This window comes from Rhinolophus sinicus, chromosome 2, assembly GCF_057876585.1.
Source record: "Rhinolophus sinicus isolate RSI-liver-muscle chromosome 2, RSI-T2T, whole genome shotgun sequence".
In the NCBI taxonomy this organism is placed as follows: domain Eukaryota; kingdom Metazoa; phylum Chordata; class Mammalia; order Chiroptera; family Rhinolophidae; genus Rhinolophus; species Rhinolophus sinicus.
In genome coordinates, this window is record NC_142502.1 from 101,079,352 (window position 1) to 101,100,650 (window position 21,299).

Consider the following 21,299-nt stretch of genomic DNA (forward strand, 5'->3'; position numbering starts at 1 on the left):
CCAGTGTGAGTGGCTGGCAGCCAGCATGAGCCACTCTGAGGTGCTGTGAGCAGCCGACCGATTGCCTCAGGCCTGGGGAGAGCAAGTCCCTTAATACCAGCATGGGCCAGGGAAGTGTGTCCTACACTACTAGACTGAGAAACAATGGCGTGAACCAGAGTGTGAGGCGGGGGGAGGCCGAAGAAGGGGGAAAAAAAATGTCTGAGAGCAAGCCTGAAAGGGAATACAGAGAAACAAAAACAGAAACAGTGTTAAAAGTGGTAAGGTAAAGGATGCTGCTTTTCATTTGTCTTCTGTGATGTTTGTAGTCTGTTCTTACAATAAAGCAGGAAAAATGAATAAGAACGCAAGACAAAGACGAATAACAACAGGTCATTATCAGATCCCAAAAGGCTAAGGGACTCAAGATGGGGCTTCCCGGAGCAGCAGTGCTTTCAGGATGGGCCTTGAAGGTTGGACAGAATTTGAATGGGGGTTGCAGGTAGGCCTCAAAGTGGTCAGGGTAGTCACTAAAAGGATGAAGGGCAAAGAAGATGGGGTAGAAAAAATGCATCTCTCAGTGTTATGAAGTGCTTTTGAATTAGAAAGGAAAGGGGCAGCTCTATCCCTGGGCGGGCCATTGTTCTTCCCGGGGTCACCTAGTTATCTACCCTCTCCCCACCCTAAGCTGAGGCCTCAAACTAGAGGATGCCCCTCATAAACATGGCTGCTCCAAATTGGCCCCGCCCCTCAACAAGATGGCCACCTCCACTAGCCCCACCTCCTGCTGCCGTGAAGGCCAATGAGGAAGAAGCACGAGTGTTTGCGCATGCGTGATGCCACCAATGGGCGCGTCCAATAATGACTGGGGGATCTCGGCAATTAACATGACTAAAAAGAAGCGGGAGAATCTGGGTGTCGCTCTAGAGGTGAGGGGAGAAGTGGGGGTGGGCTACATTGTTGTTGCTTTCTCCCGGCTGCGTGGTAGTGTGTCGGGCCGGCTGCAGGTTGGAGGAGGGGCCAAAGTGAGGAATTAAGGGCGATGCGGGTTTGGGAGACGCGAGGCTTGTGAGAGGGCCGGGTGGGGTATCTGGAGTTGTGGGGCACGATGGAGGAACCGAAGGTTGGAGATCCCCAGGGGGCTCCAGAGGTGGGAACCGGAGGTGAGGGGACCTCCAGAGGAGAAGAGACATGAAGGTGAACCGGAGCCCCAGAGCGGGCGGGACGCGGAAATAAGGATGCCCTGAAGGGAGACGTTAAATGAAGAGGACCCAGAAAGGGTGGGTACCCCAAAGGTGATGGAGCCCATACTGTTTAGTATATCACTAGTGGCTTAAATAGCCTGAGATAGGAAAAGTTTCCTTTGGGGTACTGAAGCTTGTAGCTTGAAAATTACTTTGGGAACCTGTGGGAATTTGTAGAGAATTCTGAAATGGTGGTGTTCCCAAAGAGCTTAAAAATAATTTGCTGCACGTAGAAGGGAAAGAAAGTTGATGCATATTGAGCAATCCTCACTACCATGTTTCCCCAAAAATAAGACTGGGTCTTATATTAAGGTTTGCTCCAAAAGATGCATTAGGGCTTATGTTCAGGGGATGTCATCCTGAAAAATCATGCTAGGGCTTTTTTTCCAGTTAGGTCTTATTTTTCAGGGAAACACGGTATAAGCCTGTAGGTTTTTACAGATGAGGAAACTGAGGTTTTGAGTAGAGAGCCCAGTTTGAAGCAGTGGAGGAGCTGAAAATCAAGCACAAGTGATTTGACTTCTAGTGCGTCTTGTTTCCCCTGTGTTACAATTCCCTCAGACACCCTCCCAGGGGTTGCGAGAGAGAGATGGGGTAATAGTCTTTTTGAGCTTACTACCAGTTCAGTGGTTCTCAAACTTAAGAACACATTAAAGATCATTTGTAGAGCTTGTTACAAATGGAGAGTTGAATTCTCACCCACCCCGAGGAATTCAGTAGGATTTGGGTGTGCATTTTTAACAAAGAATTTGCATTTTCTAACAAGCTGCATACCCTCGTGCTGATGCAGAAGGTTTTGAGAAATATTGGCCTACTTTGTAGGAAAAAAACGTTGATGGAAATATGAATCTCTTAAAAGGATATAGATGGTTAAATGAGATGGCACTTATTTTGTAGTGGGAAGAGCATACTCGTAGACTTTATAGTCTGTATTAGGACATGATAAGCTGCTATAACAGAAACCCCAAAAGTCAGTGGCTTCAAGAACAAGAAAGTTTATTTTTCTTCTAATAGCTAGAGCAGGGATTGGCAGATGTTGTCTGTAAAAGGGTCAGATTGTAAATATTTCAGGCTTTGTGGACTGTATGGTTTCTGTTGCAACTACAGTTGACCCTTATTGTTCACGGAGTCTATATTTGCGAATTTACCTGCTTGCTAAAATGTATTTGTAACCCCAAAATCAATACTCGCAATAGTACTTGTGCGCTAATTCATTACGAACTCAAAGCGGTGAAAAATTTTAGTCACCTGAGGCTCACGCATCCAGCTAAGGCTGAACAAGGCAGTGCTCTGCCTTCTTATTTCAGTTCTTATATGGTAAACAAGTGTCGTTTTTGTGATCTATTCAATGCCACATTTTTTTTGCAATTTTGTGCTTTTTGTTGGTGATTTTGCTGTTTAAAATGGCCCTCAAGAGTACTGCTATACAGTTTTCCAAAGTGCTGTCTGGATTTCCAAAGTGCAAGAAGGCTGTGTATGCCTTACAGAGAAGATATGTGTGTTAGATAAGCTTGCTCAGGCCTGAGTTATACTGCGATTGGCTGTGAGTTCAGTGTTAATGAATCAAGAATATATATTAAATTAGTTCTCTTTAAATAGAAACACACACAAAACAAGGCATTGTGTTGATCACTTGATAATAATGTTGTATAGAGCTCACAGGAACCTAACCTGATTGAGTATTTGCTAATTCATTGTTGGTGGCAACTTTATAGAACATAACTACCACAAATAACGAGACTCAATTATACTTAGGTAGGCTTAGCACAAAAGCAGCCATTGACAGTGGGTAAAATTCCAATAAAACTTTATTTACAAAACGGGGTGGACCGAATGTGGCCCACAGGCCATAGTTTGCCAATCCCTGGTCTAGAGTACCCAGGACAGTAGTGGTTCTGCCATATTCCTTCCCTTGGTGACTCTGCCTTCCTAGGGGACCTTGTTGTCACCTCATGAATGAAACTAGGCTAGACCCCATTGATGTGTCCACTGGCAAGGGAAAAGAGAGAGTGGAGGGAGCACACCCACTGTCTTAAGAGTCCTGGGCTCGAAGTGCCCACTTTCCATTGGCCAAGATGGGAAGCCTCACCTCACTGCAGCGGGTGGCTGGGAAATGCATTCAGTTAGGTCGGAGACCACATGCCCAACTACAGCTCCATTGCTATGGAAGAAGGAGCTAGTGTTTTAGTGAATTGCAATTCACCTCACAATGCGGTTTTGAGGATTAAATGAGACAATATATATATATATATAAAGTATCTAGCAAGTGCCTGGCATGGTGAATAATCAACAAACAGTGCTCGTTCTTATTAGCAGCCGTTGTAATTCTTTCGCATCTTTCTGCCGTGGCTAAGTCAACCCCCTCGTTTGGACTTTAGTTTCCCCATCTGTAACATGAAGGCCTTGAATATCACCAGGGGTTACAGACTCACTGACTGTGGTCCAAATACAGACCACAGATGTCTTTTGTTTGGCTGACACAGGATTTAAAAGTCTTTTGAATTTGGTGGGCCATGTTCCTAACGCCTGGTCACATTTGCCTTTTTTTTTTTTAAACCTATCAGTACCAATATAGATGTTTACATTTGCCATCTTGATCTCTAAGGTTACTTTTTGCTTGGTTATTCTAAGATTTGAGATCTGTAACTGCACCTTAAAAAAAGCTTGGCATCTGAGTATTGAATGTGCACTGATGCTCAGTAGCAGTAGATACTGTCCTCATTAAAAGTGTGCTTAGAGCCAATGAAGTGGTGATTTAATCAAAAATGTTTGTTAATCTGACGAGTACAATAAAACCCCCACAAGTGAGTGATCTCAGCACCTGCAAACAGTCTCCACTTGTTGTAATGAAGCAATTACTGAGCAGGCGGCACTCATCCCGAGGGCTGACTCGGGCCAGCTGTACGGGGCGACCACCAAGGCACCTCCCAGCCTCCCCCACTCGTGGCTCCTCCTAAGGACTTTTTATCCGAGTCATTTGCTACCTTGTGAGATCTCAGAGTTAGAAAAAACTGGCTCTGAGTTTTAGCTTCTGAGAGTAAATTCTGAATAGCAAGAGAGAATTATAACTCAGATGAGAAATCACCAGCTCTGGTACTGATTTTAATGTGAAGGAGGAGGGAGAGGTTGTATTTCAGTCTAAACTGATAGGAGGATTCTGGCTGAGGGAAGGCTTGCATTTCAGTCTAAAGAGATAGGATTTGGGCTGATGGAAAACCAAGCTATGTTTTTTTAATCTCTGATAGTAATGAGCTGTTACTTGGTCATTGTGCTTTCCTTTCGAAACTGGACTGTTGAACTTGGTGTCTTTAGATGTTTCAACAGCCAATTGTCTTATGTTAACAGATGTGCAGTGTCTTAGCTAATATCTTAAAGGGGGCACTTGGTTGGATCTGTTTCCTAGTAGAAAAATCTATCAGTTTGGAAAGCTTTTGGCTACAGGTTACAGTAGACTGACCTCAGTGACCTAAGTAAATAGGAATATACTTTTCCCCCCATACTGAGAAATTTGGAGCTTGGTGGCTACTAGCATGGGTTCAAAAGCTCAGCTATGTCAGGGCTGGTATTTCTGCATTCTTTTAGGCGCTTCCTCTTAGTGACAAGATAACTGCCATCATTCCAGCCATCATGTCCAACTCTAAGTGAGAAGAAGGAGAAAGAAACTCCAACACTCTGTCCCTTTTCTAAACAAAGCATAAGCCCTCCCAGGAGTCTCCCAGCTGACTTTTGGAACATCTCATTGGCCAGAACTGGGTCATGACCTCCCCTAGCTGTAAGGAGGCTGGGAAAGCATCTGCTGAGCTTTTCTAACTTCTCTAGTGGAGGCAGGCAAAGGAGGAGGGTCTGGAAATCGTTGTGTTAGCCAACTAATAGTATATGCTATAGGGAATACAGATTAATAGAATGCTAAAATTCCATTTGAAATTCACTGGAATCCTTACCAGAAAAAGAGGCCAGGATCAGTGATGATTGCAGAGAGGTGGTAGGTTGAGAGGAGAAAATGACCTAGCCCTGAGCATCAAGAGGGAAGGAACCTTGACACTGGTAATTATTTGTTTACTGCCAGCCCCTGCTGTAAGCTCCCTGCGGGGAGGGAGGGGCAGAAGCAGTAAGTGTGGATGAAGATGGTCTCCATTCTGGAGCAAACTGTGCACAAAGCTGAGGGGAGCCTACCAATTTCCTGAGACAAGGGATAGAAGCAGCTTAGTGGACTGTCAATAAATATTTCCTGAATTGGCTTGAGTGGCTGAAGGAGGCACTTGAACCCCCATCTCTAACATGTGGGCCCGGTCGAGTGGTTCGCAGGTCAGAGGTTAGGCCACGGTGGAGCAGGTGGTTGGATGGTGCCTTGATGGGGAGCCGCCCGGCCAGGGGCTGGGAGAAGGGCTCCCAGCATGCAGACACTGTTCAAGGGCTGCTGACCATTAAATGAGCCTCACCTGCTGCCAGGCGCAAGCGACAGGTCGCCAGTGGGCAGGTGGTTTCTCTCGGCAGCCTGTGTCTGGCTCTGCTCCACTTGCTGGGGGTCAGGAGACTAAAACCTCATTACCTAACACGGCTGGATGTCAGCATGTGTGGAGTGGCTGTTTGCCAGCATCTTAATTAATGGATTCATAAGGCACGGGGTGGCTGCCAGTTCTTGAAAAATGCTTTGAGCCTTTCAGCAATGAAGAAGCTTTTGCTAATTTATCAAAAAATATATATTGAGGGAAAGAAGAGAAAACAAACCTCAAACAGCGTTGTGGCCAGGGACAGATGAAGGCTTCAGGCCAGGACTGACATGGCCGTCCTTGCAGAGCTCTTCTGGTTGTCTCCGAGCTGGCGGGGGCTTCCGCTGGGCCCCTCTGGTTCCTGACCCGGGGCAGGGGGTGACTCTCCCGAAAAATGACAAGTTCCTTGGCCCTCTGCTTTTCCTGAAAATTATTCATTGGGTGAAATCTGGGAAGATTTACTGTCTTCATCTGCTCAGCCTGGGGGAGGAACTTGTCACAGGGCCTGGTGATGTGGGGAGCCCTAGGCGAAGGTTTTTCTGTCCCCACAGAGCCCTAGGAGCCTCCTCCATAGAAAAACACCCCGTAAGCAGTGTCAGGATAATCAGCCCTTTGGGGTTTGACGTTGGTCACTTGAAAAATTGAGGCCCATGACCCCCATGTGACTTGGCTGTGTGGCCTGAAGGCCCCAGATGGAAAGCCCAGCGCTCTTGCCAGAGACCATCTGGGCAGGCGGTCTGGCTTCTTTACCCATTATAGCAAACATCCCGAGGCCTCCCCGACATGTGCAAATGAGTGGATTTCCAGAAATCCAGTTCCCAGGCTGCTGGGGCTGGAGATGAAACAGCTGACACCACTCTTGGCTGTGAATTAGCAAGTGAAAAGAAAGGCTTTGATACCCATTGGGGAAAGAAGGGCTTATCAGGCCCACTAGCCCACCTTTTTCCTTCTCAAAACTGGGTCTGTTTTGTGTGAATTTTGGAAGGTGCTTTGGCAAGTTTAAGCAATTCGGGGGAGGGTGTCTGGGATGTTTGTAAAGCTGGGAGTTGGAGGGTAATTGCCTTCAATGTGAGGACAGATGCTCGGCTCCTGTCTCAGTCTCCAAGCAAACAGATTTCAATCCGGTTCTTCCCTCATAGAGAGTATCCGTCATGGGAAAGAGACCAACAGAGCCCTTGTACAAGATGATTCAGAGGACAGGATCTGTTGAAGCCAGATCAACAAGCTTAGATGGACTTCGACCGGGATGTGGAATGACTGTCCCACAAAAACCTTCTGTCATGAATGTTTTCATGAAGGGATTTTTAAAGAAAGAGCCTGAAGTGGTAGAAAGGGCATAAGCTCTGAAGTAGAAAAACCCAGATTCAGACCCCACTTCTGCCATCACCCAATGACACAACTTTGGGCAGGTTGCTTCAAATCTCCACGCCAGGAGTTTGTTCCTCTAAGACGGGCAGTGCCTTCCTCGTAGAGTCATCGCAGACCTTCGGTAGCGTACATGAAGCTGCCCAGCTGCCCACAGACTGCCTACCCCAGCGGGTGAGGGGTGAGTGGAGGTTGCGCCCAGGAGCTGAGAGGCTCAGGGCTGGTGGCTCCCTTTGTCCCTGTGGGCTGGAGCTGATAGCACGGACTCGGGCCGCACAGCCCCCCTCCTCCCCCCCCCCCCCCCCCCCCCCCCCCCGGACTGGCTGTGTGAGCCTGGACAAAGCACTTCACCCCCATGGCCTGAGTTTCCTCATCTGCAAAATGCAGATACTAATACTGCTTCTCACTTACAAGGTTACTGAGAGCATCCGGGCGGGCCTCCCGGTGAAGCCCAGCCGTGTCTGACACACAGTGAGCGCCATGCTGCAGAAGAGGCTGCCGTTGCCACTGTGGTTCTTCTTACATGCACCTTCGGCTTCCATGAGGCTGCTTTGACTCATGCTGTGCCATCCAGACACGCGACACTCATGATTTGAGTTGGGCTCAGGTACCCTGTGTTCTTTATTAGGTCTCGGTACTCAACAAGGTCCTGGCCAGGCAGGTGCAGGATTCCCCAGCAGGGGGTATCCTGCACCTGACTCCCGAGGTTAACTCGTTCCCTGCCACTTCTGTCACTTGCCAGCCAGAAGCTCCTAAGAGCAAGGCCGGCAAGACTGGAAACGTCCTAAACTAGAATGCAGAGTGGCCTGCGTGGCCCACTGCCAAGCCCTGAGGGTGCCTTCTGCCCTTTCCCAGAAGAAAGCCTGGCTCTAGACAGCAGCTCCTTTGGCAGTGGGCAGAGAGCCGCCTCCCAGGCTGTCAAGATGCTCGTGGGAGCACCATTCATCCACCTTCATAGGGGAGCGACAGCCTGTGGCTCCTTCTCGTAGGCAGAATAAAAGCTGCACGTGAGGCTGTGGCAGCCGCCAGACCTGGAGCTGGCCCCGGGGGGCCTGACCTGACTGGTGTTCTGGGCAGTTTGCGCGGGAGCTGGCTCTCATGTTCCTTGCCCCCAAAGAGGTCTCATTCGGGGCTTTGATACCAGGAGGCTCCACACTCCTGAAAAGATGCCTCTTGGGGGTTTCAGACAAATTTTACAGTTTCTCTTAACACAGTGGTTTTATGGCATATGGGACCCCAGGGAGACTTCCCTAAAGCTGAGAATAAGGCGTTACTCCCCAAGTCAGATGGCAGAGGGGTTTCGCGTAGCCGGCTGGGGGTTGCTGAGCTGCCGGAGCAGCATGGAGCACACAGCACTCACTGCATCTGAGGGAAGCGCCTGCGCCCAGTGACTGCAGATGAAGCGACGGCCCCACTTGGCTGGAGTCACGGCCCACGCTGACCTTGACTGTTGGGCTGACTTCAGATCTTGGCATTCTTCTGCAGGAAGCGTCCTACCTCTGTGGAGAATCCTTGTCCTTCTCCTTCTCAACCCAGCCTGCTCCTCTGCCCACTCTCAGCCACCCACAGGCTCCGAGTCCCCAGTCCGTGCTTGGATCAGGAAGGCAGCGGCCCTCGGTGGTGGAATATGTGTGGCCTTTCCTGTGACAGTGCAGACCCCTGGATCCCGTCTCCAGGCCTCCCCGGACCTTCAGCTCCCTCCCACTCCCCCTTCTCTCTCCTCCTCCCTTCTTCCCTCACGGCATCTTCCCCGCCCAGGCTCAGACCAGCGGACCCCTGGGCAGGTTTCAGCTACTGCTGGTCTCAGGGTCAAATTACAGACTTCCCCCCAGGACACCTGCACACTCACCACCTCCCGTGTGTCCCCGAAAATAAGACCTCGCTGGACAATCAGCTCTAATGCGTCTTTTGGAGCAAAAAGTAATGTAAGACCGAGTCTTATATGATAATATTAAATTATATTATAATTTAATGTTATTTAATATAATTTAATATAATATTATTATATAAGACCGGGTCTTATTTTACTGTAATATAAGACTGGGTCTTATATAATGTAATATAATAAATATAATATAATATATAATATAATACCAGGTCTTACATTAATTTTTGCTCCAAAAGACGCATTAGAGCTGATTGTCCGGCTAGGTCTTATTTTTGGGGAAACACGGTATATGTCTCAATCCCCTGACCGGCCTGCACACAGGTTTACACAGCACCTACCAGGCCCCGGCTCTGTGCGAGGTGCCAGAAGACACAGCAGGGAGCTGACCCCACTGCCTTTTTACTTCCTCGGCTCCTTTGCAGCCGCGATGCACCTGCTGACTGTCATCTCGATACTTAGACGGTGTTCACTTTCCCTGTATGAAAACGAACACTTGGTCGTAGAAACATAATGCATGGACACTTCTTAATGTTAATGTCCATCGGGGGATCAGCTCTCTGCCCCCCATACTGTGAGTGAGAGCCCTGTCTCAGTCCCCGCTTTGCCTGTGACAGTCACAGCCAGCTACCCACACAGCTGCAGGAAAATCCCAGCACCGGAATCGGTCTTGGGCCCGCACCCTCTTCCTGCCAGTTGGCCTGCTATCCAGCGTGTCGGGCAGGAGTCCTGGGTGTAGCGTCTCCCCACTGGAGTTGGTCAGATCTCTGTAGTGAGGCCTCTTTCTGCCTTAGTCCTGGGACTTGGCATTCCAGCTCCCAGCGTGTGGGATGCCAGGCCCCATAAAGCCATGGCGCAGGTGAACCTGGGCTCCACCTGCCATCCAGATGCCCTCTGGTGCCCAGACCACACCTGAGTGTTCTGTCCCTTAGACCCTGCTCTAGGCCTGTCATCCCTGGGTTCCACCAGCCCCAGCCTCCAACTTGGCGCTGGCTCCATAGCCCCACCCCAGCCAGCTTCATCCCCAGGCCAGTCCTGAGGTTCCCAGCATGCCATGCTGAGCCAGCTAGATGGGCTGGCCTGTAGAGGCGTTGCTCTGCACGCCCCCACCCGTGCTGAACCCCTCCTCTGACTCATAAGATGGCCGTCTCTGAGCCAGAGGTGCTCCCCTTCCCAGCCAGTGACCAATGGAGATTTCTCTGCCTCACACACCCCACTTCTAGCTCCGTCTCTTACTCTTGCCACAAATTAACTTTTTATTACCCCAAAGAGCCAGTGAAAAACGTTCTCTGATGAAAATGACACAAACACTGAACTCCTGCCATGTGTGTTAGGGACCTTACATGTGTCGCCTCATATCCTCACAACAACTCTTTGAAATATGAAACGTTATTGTCTGTTTTACACATGAGTAAACTGAGGCACCTGATTACAGCCCGCACTCCTTACAACCACACTTTTCAGGAGCCACAATTTCAGGCTTCTAGGCACTTGGGCTTCCAACAGCTTGCCCAAGAAGATGCTTCTAGAATCTTCTTGACATTTGTCTCCTTATTCTGTTCCTAACTCGCGTGTCTTCTCTCCCGGTCCTGGTTATCTTGTCCTCTGTTGCCTTCAGCCTGGTGTCAGAGAAAGCTAACCGAGGACTCTAGACTTGCACTGGGGAATCGGGAAGTGCATAATCCATGTGCGTGCCATTGAGAGCTGACTGGCCATCTAACTCGGGGCTTCCTGTAAGGCCCACTTTCTGGGTCTTCTCCCCCATTTTTGGGTCCACCTTGCCAGCTCTGTTCTGTAGCCACCACTCCTGACCCATCACAACTAAAAGATGCATCCTGACCCTCCCTCCCTGGCTTCTCTAACCAGAAGTCACCCAGAATCTGTACCCATTGTAGCTGCTGGAGAGCCAGCTTTTGCTTCAGCAAATGCTGCCCGGTGTTTGCCTGCCAGCGGGGTCACCCTCTGAGGGTGGGTGTGTGGCCTTCTGAAGAGCCCCTGACAGCCTCAGCCTCCCCTCACTCAGCCCACATCAAACAGCTGGGTTATAAAGGGGAACTTGCTATTTAGAAGGGAATCGGAGAGAGCTGTCAGCAGGACATAAATATTCATAGAGGGAGGTTAGAACTTGAGTCCTTAAAACCTTGATTTGTGTTCGTCTGTTTATGCCTCATTAAAAAGTGGTAAATGAAAGTGGGGATATTCTCTGGAACTGCAGATAAATTGGGCTTGTTCAGAGATAGGCCTCTAACTGCCAGCTCCGCAGGCCCAGCCCAGAGCACAATGGCAGATTGGCTTGGCCACTTTTAGTTTGCCAACTTCAATTTAAAGATGTAGCTTAGCATGAGTCCTGGCCTCGCTCTGGGCCAGTTACTGCTTGTGTGGGCACCTGGTAACTTTCTAGAGGTGTTTTAGGCTGAAAGTCCCCAACCTTTTTCCTTCCCAGAATGACATGTAAACCAGGGTCTGGCCCAAGGGTGGCAGGGAGAAATGTAACCTCAGACTAATACTTGCATTAGGTAATCTACAAAGTACAGATCTATATGCATGTATAATTGCTTCTTCTAACTTCTTCCAGCTTCTATGGGCACGAGGGGAGGGTTTCAGAGACCATTGCTACGTGAGGCCTAAATCCATCCCAGCCCTGCAGCTGCAACCATGCCCAGCCCTACTCCACAAAGGCTGCAGCAGGCCAGGCCTTGTGGCCACAGAGGAGACAGTTGGCTGCCATGCCTTCTAGAACAGGCGCTACAAAGTCAGGCACCCTTAGGGTAGAATGGGCCAGTTTGGGCCAGACTTGCCCCTGGGCTGCAGGTTTACATCATCTGCCCCAGGGGCTCACAGTTTGGGAAGATGAGGTTTGGACACACAGCTGGGATAACAGTGTGCACTCAGTCTCATTAATTTGCCAGGGGAGGAGGCAGCACCCCTCCAGCCAGGGGCAGCAGACAGACAAGGCCTCATGGAGGCGGTAGAGCTTCAAGAATTAAAACTTGTTTGGGACCCACATGGAATTTGGTGTCCTGATTATGGTTTCTGCACCATGGGATGAAAACCGCAAATCTCGGGGACCTGAGGGGCTGGGCTGTGTGTGTTGGGGGTGCTGCTGTGAAGGGTGGGCCCCATAGTGGCTGGAAGCACCTGCTGCTCTCTGCTCCGGCTCCTTGGCTCCTCCCCATCGCATCCGGCTGTTGCTGTCCCCTGAGCCTGGCTCCCGAGCTCATTTCCCTATAGCGCCTGTTCTAGGGCGGCCTCTGGCCTCCCCGAGCACAGGCCCCATCTCCTGGTGGGGACTGTTTCCCAGGACAGCCCTCCCTTTGGTGCCCATTAGCAGAGAAATGACACAATTAACTAAGTGATTAAGTCAAGGCTCTGCAGTTGCTCCCTCCCCCAGGGCCCTGCTTGTGGAGCTGGAGCTGGAGCTGGCAGCAGGTTGGGCTGTAGGCAAGAGGGGAGATGGCGAGCCTTCTGTGCCGGGCACTGCGATGAGGGGAAGTGGCTGGGGTGGGCGATGGCCGGGCAGGGGGCAGAGGGCCCAGAGACTGCGGGTGCAGCTCTGACACTCGCCCAGAACACCTGCCTGGGACTCTGGGACTCGTACTTGCGGTCGCTGACTACTGTCTCTGCAGGGGCCACTCCAGAGGGATTGGAGCAGAGAACCGGCTGAGACCAATATGGAGAGGGGTGTTCCACTCTGACTCCTCAGAGAAGTCATTCCGTTTGGGGGTCCCCGCTCTCCCATTTGTGAAATAGAGGTCATATGGCTGTTCCTCCCAGAAGGGTGGTGATAATGAGTTAAGTCAGATGGAAAATGGAGCATTACGGGGACCCAGGGTACTATTCAGTCTGCTGTGAGGGACGCAGGGCCCTCTGCACCTTCCCACCCATCGCAATCTAGAAGCCTGCCAGCAGGGCACTGCTGCAAGAAGAGCAGGCTCGCCCCGGAGAGGTGGCCAGTTAGAGTCAGATGGGCACAGATGAACCTTCAAGGCCAAGTGCATCATACCAGGACCCAGGCCTGGATGATCCAGTCCAGGATTTTATAAAACATTTTCCCACAACTCAAATTATTTCCCTAAGAACACATCTCTGAAACTATAATCAAATGGGAAAACTGATACCTTTGGCAACCAACCTCTCAGCAGCTTCGCTATTTTGCCGCAAAAGGTAAAACTACCTTGATGATGGGCAGTGTTTTTGCACAAGAACCATCAGAAATAGAAGTGGCTTTGAGCTGCATTTTTTACACTCAGTACTTTTTATTGATTCTCATGGGAAAATGTATATTCTTATGAGTGAGACTACTTTAAGATGAAGTGTGTCAGTGGGAAAAATACCTCTGCTGCTTGAGCCCTAGTGTCCAATTGCCCATCCCTCGTGTGGGGTGCTTTGAAAGGCAGGGCCTTCCTGAAGCATCCCATTTCATCCATTCTAGGATACGCCTGTGTGACAGGTGCCTGCTGGCTGCTCCTGTTGTGGGGCCCCTTTGGGACGTGTGCTGGGGAGACAGTGACCGAGGGGCTGCCCTTATCTGCCCCAGTCGGTGCTTTGGCCCAGTGGGTCATGGCAGCTGTGAGACCCTAAGCAACACTCCCAGCCATTTCCAGTGCAGCTCACACTGCACCACGTGGGAGGTAGAGAACAGCAAAACATATTGGGGGTTGAATGGGGGGGGGGGCTGTCCGACTCCTAGAGGCTTCCTTCACCCCACCCCCGAGTCCCAACTATTTTGAAAGTTGACAAGATCTGCCGCCCATTTTCATCTGCTGGTGTGTGGTGTGTTTCAGATCGATGGGCTGGAGGAGAAGTTATCACAGTGTCGGAGGGACCTGGAGGCTGTGAACGCCAGGCTGTATGGGGCAGAGCTGAGCCCAGAGGCCAGGTAATGCTCCTGCCCCCCCCCACCTCCCCAGCCCCTCCCATCAATCCTGGGCCCTGGCCTGAGCTTCCACTCCCCCCTCCCCCTGCCATCGGACACCTGGGCCCTGTCCCCCTTGTCCAACCTGCCCTGGTGTGGCAGCTGCCCCTCAGGTGAGAAGAAGGAAAAGGGCTCGAGCCATACAACTCCTTCCCCCTTCACAGGAGGACTCTGGAGAAGGAGAAAAACAGCCTGATGAACAAAGCCTCCAACTATGGTAAGCAAGTTCCCTCTGCTACCAGCGCCCCCTCCAGCCCCAGGGTCAGGAGACGCAGACTGCCCAGGGAGCCCACGTGACAGGGATCAAGGGGTTTCTTCAGGGGGGAGCCGGCTGCCAGGAGGTTGCAGGGACCCACTGCAGGCCCAGCAGCCTGGAATAGCAGGCTCGTTCCTTTGTTCCGAGGAAGGAGAGGGCTGTGCATCTGTTGTTTCTCTGAGGGATGAAGGGGTATAGCTGTAGCCAGATCCAGTCTCACATCCACCCGGACTTGGGAGGTCTGCCCTCCCTGCCCCTCCTCCCAGGAAACCCTGTGGGAGTGGGGGCCGTGGGGGCCAGAGTGAAGAAGGATGAACCTCTCAGTTGGGCCCATGAAGGGCTACTGGGGGTGGAGCAAGGCTGCCACCTTCTGGGCACTGGGGGTAGAGCCAGGCAGAGCACAGAGCTAGAGGGCAGCTCTGGGCCCACCCCCACCCGCATCCCATCCCCGCTGGCCTGCGAGAAAGATGCTCTGCGGAGGCTCCTCAGACTTATCTGTTTTATTCTCCCTGAGGGGCCAAACCTGGCCAAGAACCAGCCCCAGAACCGTCCACAGGGCAGGAAACCTTCTAGAGGGACCATTTTGAAACAACACTAAGCACTGCATGTGCGCAAACATTCCCCTGCCTGGGCCCAGGGCTGGTTTGCAGGAATGTCCCCGCTCCCTCACAGGCAGGAGCGCACATCAGCTCCCCCTCAAGCTGAGCAGTTGGCACACAGTCGCAGCATCACCCCACTTGAGCCCTCAGCGTACCCCTACATGCGCATCATGAGGGATGAATGGAAGGTGTGGCTGTAGAACTGCAGGCCTGGCTTCCTCTAGCGGTGAGCCCATCCACCTCGTGACAAACGGCCTCTCGGCAGTGCCAGTTCCTGCTTCGCTGGGCATCCAGCAGAGAGCAGGGCTGGAAGCCCTGCTGGTGCGGTCCCACCCTGTACCTCCTTGTGTCAGGCCCAAGGCGAATGCCAGGCCACCACCTAGCGCGGCTTTCACATGTGGCCTTGTGGGTGACCCCTTCACACATTCCATCCTCAACTTCAACTGCAGTTGAAGAGAAATGGTGGAGCAGCATTGTGTTGGGACTTTTCTGGGCTGGGATCTGTAGCCAAAAGGCTGTGAGGATGTGGGCAGATCAGGGACAGTCGTTTTTGTGGCTGAGGAAGTGGCTGGGAAGGAACCCGTGCCCTCAGCAGTGTGTACCCATCTGTGAGAGGCAGGGGCAGATGAGTAGCAGATGGGCCCAAACCACCTGTCCAACACCGTTTCCTCCTAGAGAAGGAGCTCAAGTTGCTTCGGCAAGAGAACCGGAAGAACATGCTGCTCTCGGTGGCCATCTTCATCCTCCTGACCCTCATCTACGCCTGCTGGACCATGTGACCTGAGGATTTCCGGTCAGCGCAGGCTTCCCCTCAGCAACCTGCTCACAGCCAAGTAGCCCTCAAGCCTCAGGAGGATGACGGTACAGGGACATCTCCCCGACCCAGACACGAGCAGGGCTTCCTGTGGGCCCAGGCCCTGCTGCCTCCCGATCCTGCTGTGGGGCCCGGGTCTCCAGGACTTGGTGCTGGCTCCTCCCTTAGCCCAAGGGACATGCAATAAAGAACACCCATGCTCTGTCTGCTGAGTAAATGTCAGGGTGGTCTGACTGCAGCTGGGGGGTGGCGGGGGCGGCACTCAGGAATCAAGGAAGAAGAGACATTCAAGGGAAAGCTCGTGGCTTAGATCTCAAAGGGAGAAGGGGGGGCTGTGAAGGTGAGCCCCCAGCTTAAGTGGGGGGTGAGGCAGCAGGAAGCACTCAGTCAGAACTAAGCTGGGAGCCATTTCCAGGGTTGGGCATCGCTGGAGATGCTGCTATTGTGCCACGTGCCCACCACCCCCACCAAACAGTCTTGCCCTCCCATCAGTGCCCCTGCCTGTGTGGTAGAAAAATGCAGCCTGTGCAGCGAAGGGCAACTTGGGGACTTGCAGTGGTCGCGTGGCAGTCCCACAGGAGCAAGGAGTTAATCCATCTTCAAGAGGCAGGCGAGGCTGGTGAGGCCTGGCGGAGTGGGCAGCACAAGCCATGGTAATGACCAGACAGACTTATGGTGACAGTGGCCAGTAAATCAGGCTGGGTCTGCAAGAAGCAGGAGAGGTGGGGCCCACGGGACAGGAGAGCAGGAGCCGCAAATACAGACATCACCTGCTGCCCAATCCTACTCCCAGCGCAGCGCCCAGGAGGGTTGGGTGGGAAGCTAGAGCGAGGCAGGGCAGGGCAACCAGGAGGAGGAAGGGCTTGGGAACCCAGATCATCCTAATAAGTAAAAACAAGGAAAGGAGTTGCCCTAGGAGCTCAGGCTCTGAAATATCAAGGAAGGCCCTTCGGGGCCATGGTGCAGCCAAGTGCTGGCGGGCTCGAGGGAGAAACTGGCAGCAGAGTGATGGGACTGGTGGCGAAACTAGCCTGGAATGGAGAGGGAGGTGCCACCAGCACCTGTATGTCCCACAACCCCAAGCACAGGCCCACTGCAGGTGCAGGAAGGAGGGGGGCTGGCTGCGGTCAGCGAAACCATGTCTCCCTCCCTCTCCCCCGGGGCTAGTGGCACTAATTGGTCTGACACCTCTGTTATTTTAGTCTCTCAGACTGAGCCCGGATTGTGACAGTACCACCACGGGCTGGGCTGTGTGATTTATGTAAGGGGGAGAGTGCCTCCCTACCCTGCTGGGCTGTAGGTTCCCTCATTCTCCAGTTCAGGCTTCTCACAGGAGCCCCCTCTCTGGCAGCAGGCAGCCCTGGGAGCTCTGAGCTTGGACAAGGCTCTAATTAAACACACCCTCTTCTCCCCTCTTCCAAGAACAGGCTCCTCCCCTTCACCTTCAGCTCAAGCTGTTTCCCCTAAGCCAGTCCCAGACCACACGGCACAGAGGACAACCAGTAGGAGCCCCAGGACAGAGCCACACAGGCATTAAAAATATGTTTATCTTTAATGATCCAAGATTCTGCAAGACACACTGATATACCCAGAATTGGGTGGAAATACAGCAGTTCAGTGGTGCTGCTGCCACCCGGGGGGAGGCGGGGGAGGACTGGATGCTGGCTGGAGATACCCCCCCCCCCAGGTGGAGTCAATTCCAACCTCACAGGAAGCCGCTGTGCCCTATCGCCATGGAAACCAGTCTAGCACTGGGATGGGGCCCTAGGGAGCCTGTATAAGCATCTCAGAGGTATTTCCCATCAAGAACAACCACAGGTGCCCTCCCCCACCCAAAGCTACTGCCCAGCTTCCCCTCTTCCCGTTCCGCTTCCACCAAGATAGAGGAAATGGAGTGACCACAAAATGACAAAAGTGACTGACTGTACCATCTACTGGGAAAGAAAAACAGGGTGGGGGAAGGGTGGCAAGGTGGCTGTGACACACAGGGGTGCCATGATTGCCAGAGGGCTAGGTAAAACCCAGCCCCAGAGGTCCCTTCTGTTGCAGTGGGGCCACTGCTGCTGGGGCATAGAAAAAGGCAGGTCTCCAAGGGTGCTTCCTCCCATTCTAGAGCTGCCCAAGGTCCGGCTCAATGGGGGTGGGGCCCGGGAAGCAGTCCCATCCACTACCAAAGACAGTGCCACCTGCATCCTGGTGTGGTGTCAGGGACGTGGGGCCCATATACCTCCCTTCCCGGCCCGCGGGACTGTCAGAGGTCCAGGCTGAGAAGAGCTCCAGAGAAGACCAGGGCAGGGTGCGGGGAGGAGACAAAGTCTCCAACTTGGCATCAAAACAGAACAAGTTCAAAGAAACAAAGCCTTGATTTGTACAGCAGCTGCTCCTGGCCAGCTCACGACAGGGGGCCTTCCCCCACTCGAGTTGGCCTAGTAAAAAGTTGGGGAACGCAGGGGTGTGGCCACCCTCAGGGCAGTGCATGGAACTCAGAAAAGTGAGTCTACACGATACAGGAGAGCGGCAGGGCTGAGGCCCTGCTGCTCTCGGACATGTCCTCCACCGGCCCTACATGCCCTGGGCCTGACCTCAAACCCGCCGCAGGAGCAGCGTCCTCCAGGCTGAGTCCTGGCAGGGAGGCAGTTCCCGGGCCGGTCTCCAAGGAGGGAAGTCTAAAAGGTGTCCCAGAAGGAACGTGAGTGTCCTCTGAAGGCCCCAACTGAGCTCTTCAGGGGAGATGGGAGACCACCCACCCCTCATGGCCAGGCTGCAGTGGCTGTGCCCCCGTCCCTTTCTGAGGGGAAGGAACCAGGAATGTGGCCCCAGGCGTTCCGCAGGAGTGGGCATCCCAGGCCCTCAGGCGCTGTGTGTCTGGATGAAGGACAGGACTTCCTCCTTAGACAGCTTGTCCGGGTCCTGGGGCTTCTGGGAGTCATGCACACGGATGCCATCCCCCCACTCCCAGAAGAGACGGCTATAGTAGCAGATACTGGGGAGGAGAAAGGAGGTCAGAGGGGTGCATGCGGGGGGAGCAGGACCAGAGATCACCACCCCACCCCTGACAACTGTGCTTAGGGGATGGGTGTTCTTAAGAATCAGGAGTCCACTTGAGAGTCTTCCTCGAGCAGCCAAAACCCCAGAAGGCCCCAGCTTCCCCCTGCCTTCCAGAACCAGCTTTTCCCAACAAAGCCCTGCTGCTGCTAATTGTATCCAACTGAATTTCTACAATTACTGACATTCCTGATTCATCTGTGCTGTTCTAGTAGAACAGTGTTAGTGTGGTGACAGAAACTAGTGTCAATGGCTAATTATGGGCATATTGGGGCTGCTGGTAGCTGTTGGAACCTATGACCAACAATTTGGCAAATGGACATTGGGTCCTAACACGGGACAGTTGGGACCATGAGTCCCAGGGGCAGGGCTGTGTGCCCTCAGCACACTCCCACCCCCAGGCCAGTGTCACAAAGTCATGTCAACAGTGGCTGCTCAGTGGGGCAGACGCCCTGCCTACGTGGGGCCCTTTGCACCCAGGCCCCCCAACCCTCACAGCAGCTCCTGGCAGCTCTATCACGGAGCTCATTACCCAGGAGGGGGGCCACCCCCACCCTTGTGGGGAGGAGACTGGCCCTTCCTCAGGGGAGCCCCTGTGTGGGCAGCAATCAGTCTGAGGACCTGGGGTGTGCCCCAGAGGCTGGCTAGCGTGCTGGCACTGCTGAGGGGCAGGCAGGCCCGGAGGAGGGCTACTCACTGAAATGGGGCAATGGAGTCTGCAGGAAGGTCAAAGGTAGAGGTCTTGGTCTTCTTGTTATAGAAGAACTTCCTCTTGAAGCTTTTGCTGAATCCCATAGTCCACGGCTCTGACAGGAGGAAGAGAAGCCCAGAAAGGACAGAATACCCACGGGGGACAGGTCAGGCCAGGTGGGACGGGGCTGCCTCCAATCCTGTCTTTCCATTCCCCTCTCCACCCACGTGCAGGCAGAGCACAGCCCTCATCACCAGCCCAGGGGGCTCCAGGACGGTGACTAAGGTAGAACCCTCCCAGTCCTGCTGACCTGCCAGCAGGGCAATGTCGCTGGGACCCATGAGAGAGCAGGACTGTTAACCAGAGAGCACTGAAGAAAAGGGATTCTATAGGGGATGCAAATGGCCAAGCCTGACCTGGACCTGCTGCTGCCCACTGAAGGCCCTCCTCCTGCCATGAGGACACCATCACGCGTATACAAGTTGGGGTCCCCTCTCCCCAGCCCCAGCCCAACCCCCAGGAAACACTGAAGAGAAGAGGCTCAGGGAACACAATCCCTCCCCACCATAACACCTCAAAGAAATGCCGACCTGACTGCTCCCCACCTTAGTAGGGACCCCTTAGCTCTGGCTCAGGCGGTGTCTGGACCAATCACCCGGGGGGGGCGGGGGGGGCGGGGACAGGGACCAATCACTCAGCACCCACCATTCACTGTCCTGACGATGTAGAGGCCAGTGGGCACGAAGTGCCGGTCGTCCCGCCCCGTGTAGCTGAGCTTCGGGGTGCCGCTGGAGCCCTTGATGATCTTCATTTCTAACCTGGTGTCCCCGAGCAGGCATGCAGACAGGAAGGGGAGTGCATGAGAACAAGAGAAAGCCTTACCTTAGTCTCTGACACCAAAATCACACCAACCACAGTATTTTATCTTGGTTCAACATAAGAAACTGAGGCAGACGTGAGTGAGCTGCTCCAGGCCACGCTGCAAGTGACTGGAGCCGTGCTCGCTTCAGGACTCCCACTAAGTCATGAGGCAGGGGAGTGACATGCCCCCGACATACTGTTGTTTGGGGAGCGTCAGTAAGGGTGGATCTGAGACCACGGCTGCCACTGGCTCCACCACCCACGGCATCACTGGCCAGTAAAGAGTTAACACAAGGGCACAGAGACTCAATGCCATAGTGGGGGCACACCCAGGGTGAGACCCACAGATCTGAGCACCCCAACACTACTAAGAATGTAAGGAAGCAGTTATGCCCCCTGTACCTTTCCAGGCTCATTCTCTGTGTCAGCACCAGGAGCTGGGATTTATAGTGTTTCAAGCAGCTTGCTACTCGGCCCCTCACAGGGACAATCGTAACTATTACAGCATCAATGAGCCCATATTTCTGCCCGACACATACCCGCCTGCTCCCCTCCTGACAGGGTGCTGAATCAGCTCTCAGCCGGGGGGCTCTCGGCTGCAGTGCAGCCACGCTGCGCTGAGGCAAGGCAGGTGGGGGGCAGACGGGGCCTGTGGGCCAGCTCCCCACCCACCCAACCATCTCTACACACAAAACCAGAATGAATCCACGGCCGTGCTCCCACCCCCCACCCAACTCCTCCAATCCTGAGCACTCACCTGACAAAAATCTTCTCCATCTCTTCCAGCCTGTACACCTCCTTCACCCTGCAGGTAGAGGGACGGAGAGAGGACAAGCTTCCTGGGGGTGGGGGGAGCAGCTGGCAGGCAGGGGCTGTGCCTCCCCTTGCCCTCAGCCTCAGGCCCCTGCACCACCCAACCCTCGAAGAATGTGGACCCCAAGCGTGTCACACTGCTGTCCTACAGAGACAAGCTCTAGGTTTCAGAGCTGCCACGCACCCCTCGGCCTGCCCCAGGGCAAATGGGGAGTACAGCTATTGTTACGGAAGACAGGAAGGAGAGAGCAGGGGCTGGCATGGCAGACAGGAGAGAGAGGAAAGGCTGGCATGGAAGACAGGAAGGAGAGAGGAAGGGCTGGCATGGAAGACGGGGGAGAG

General features: G+C 53.2%; 2 protein-coding genes across 3 annotated transcripts in view; one reads left to right on the plus strand and one right to left on the minus strand.

The window, feature by feature from the left end:
• The first annotated feature begins 816 nt into the window (after window positions 1–816).
• CCDC167 (coiled-coil domain containing 167) lies at window positions 817–15,764 on the plus strand. The gene is made up of 4 exons (XM_019718405.3): window positions 817–908; window positions 13,748–13,842; window positions 14,043–14,095; window positions 15,409–15,764. Exons 1-4 carry the CDS (start codon window positions 825–827, stop codon window positions 15,510–15,512), a joined length of 336 nt encoding a protein of 111 aa, XP_019573964.2. The 5' UTR covers window positions 817–824; the 3' UTR covers window positions 15,513–15,764.
• A 1,316-nt stretch (window positions 15,765–17,080) lies between these two features.
• The window catches only part of CMTR1 (cap methyltransferase 1), a 45,474-nt gene continuing 41,255 nt past the window's right edge, over window positions 17,081–21,299 (minus strand). For both annotated transcript variants that reach the window (XM_019718410.3, XM_074332884.2), the window contains 4 exons: window positions 20,902–20,949; window positions 19,989–20,101; window positions 19,290–19,398; window positions 17,081–18,530 (listed from right to left, as the gene is read on the minus strand). In XM_019718410.3, coding sequence (XP_019573969.2) covers window positions 18,398–18,530; window positions 19,290–19,398; window positions 19,989–20,101; window positions 20,902–20,949 — 403 coding nt within the window. In that variant the 3' untranslated portion in view covers window positions 17,081–18,397. The remainder of the gene's footprint in view (window positions 18,531–19,289; window positions 19,399–19,988; window positions 20,102–20,901; window positions 20,950–21,299) is intronic.

Bases quoted from the DNA above. Each gene is read 5' to 3' on its own strand.
- CCDC167 (XM_019718405.3), top strand. From the start codon at position 825: ATGGGCGCGTCCAATAATGACTGGGGGATCTCGGCAATTAACATGACT. The intron at 13,843-14,042 runs GTAATGCTCCTG...CCCCCTTCACAG, and splicing joins GAGCTGAGCCCAGAGGCCAG to GAGGACTCTGGAGAAGGAGA. The intron at 14,096-15,408 runs GTAAGCAAGTTC...GTTTCCTCCTAG, and splicing joins GAACAAAGCCTCCAACTATG to AGAAGGAGCTCAAGTTGCTT.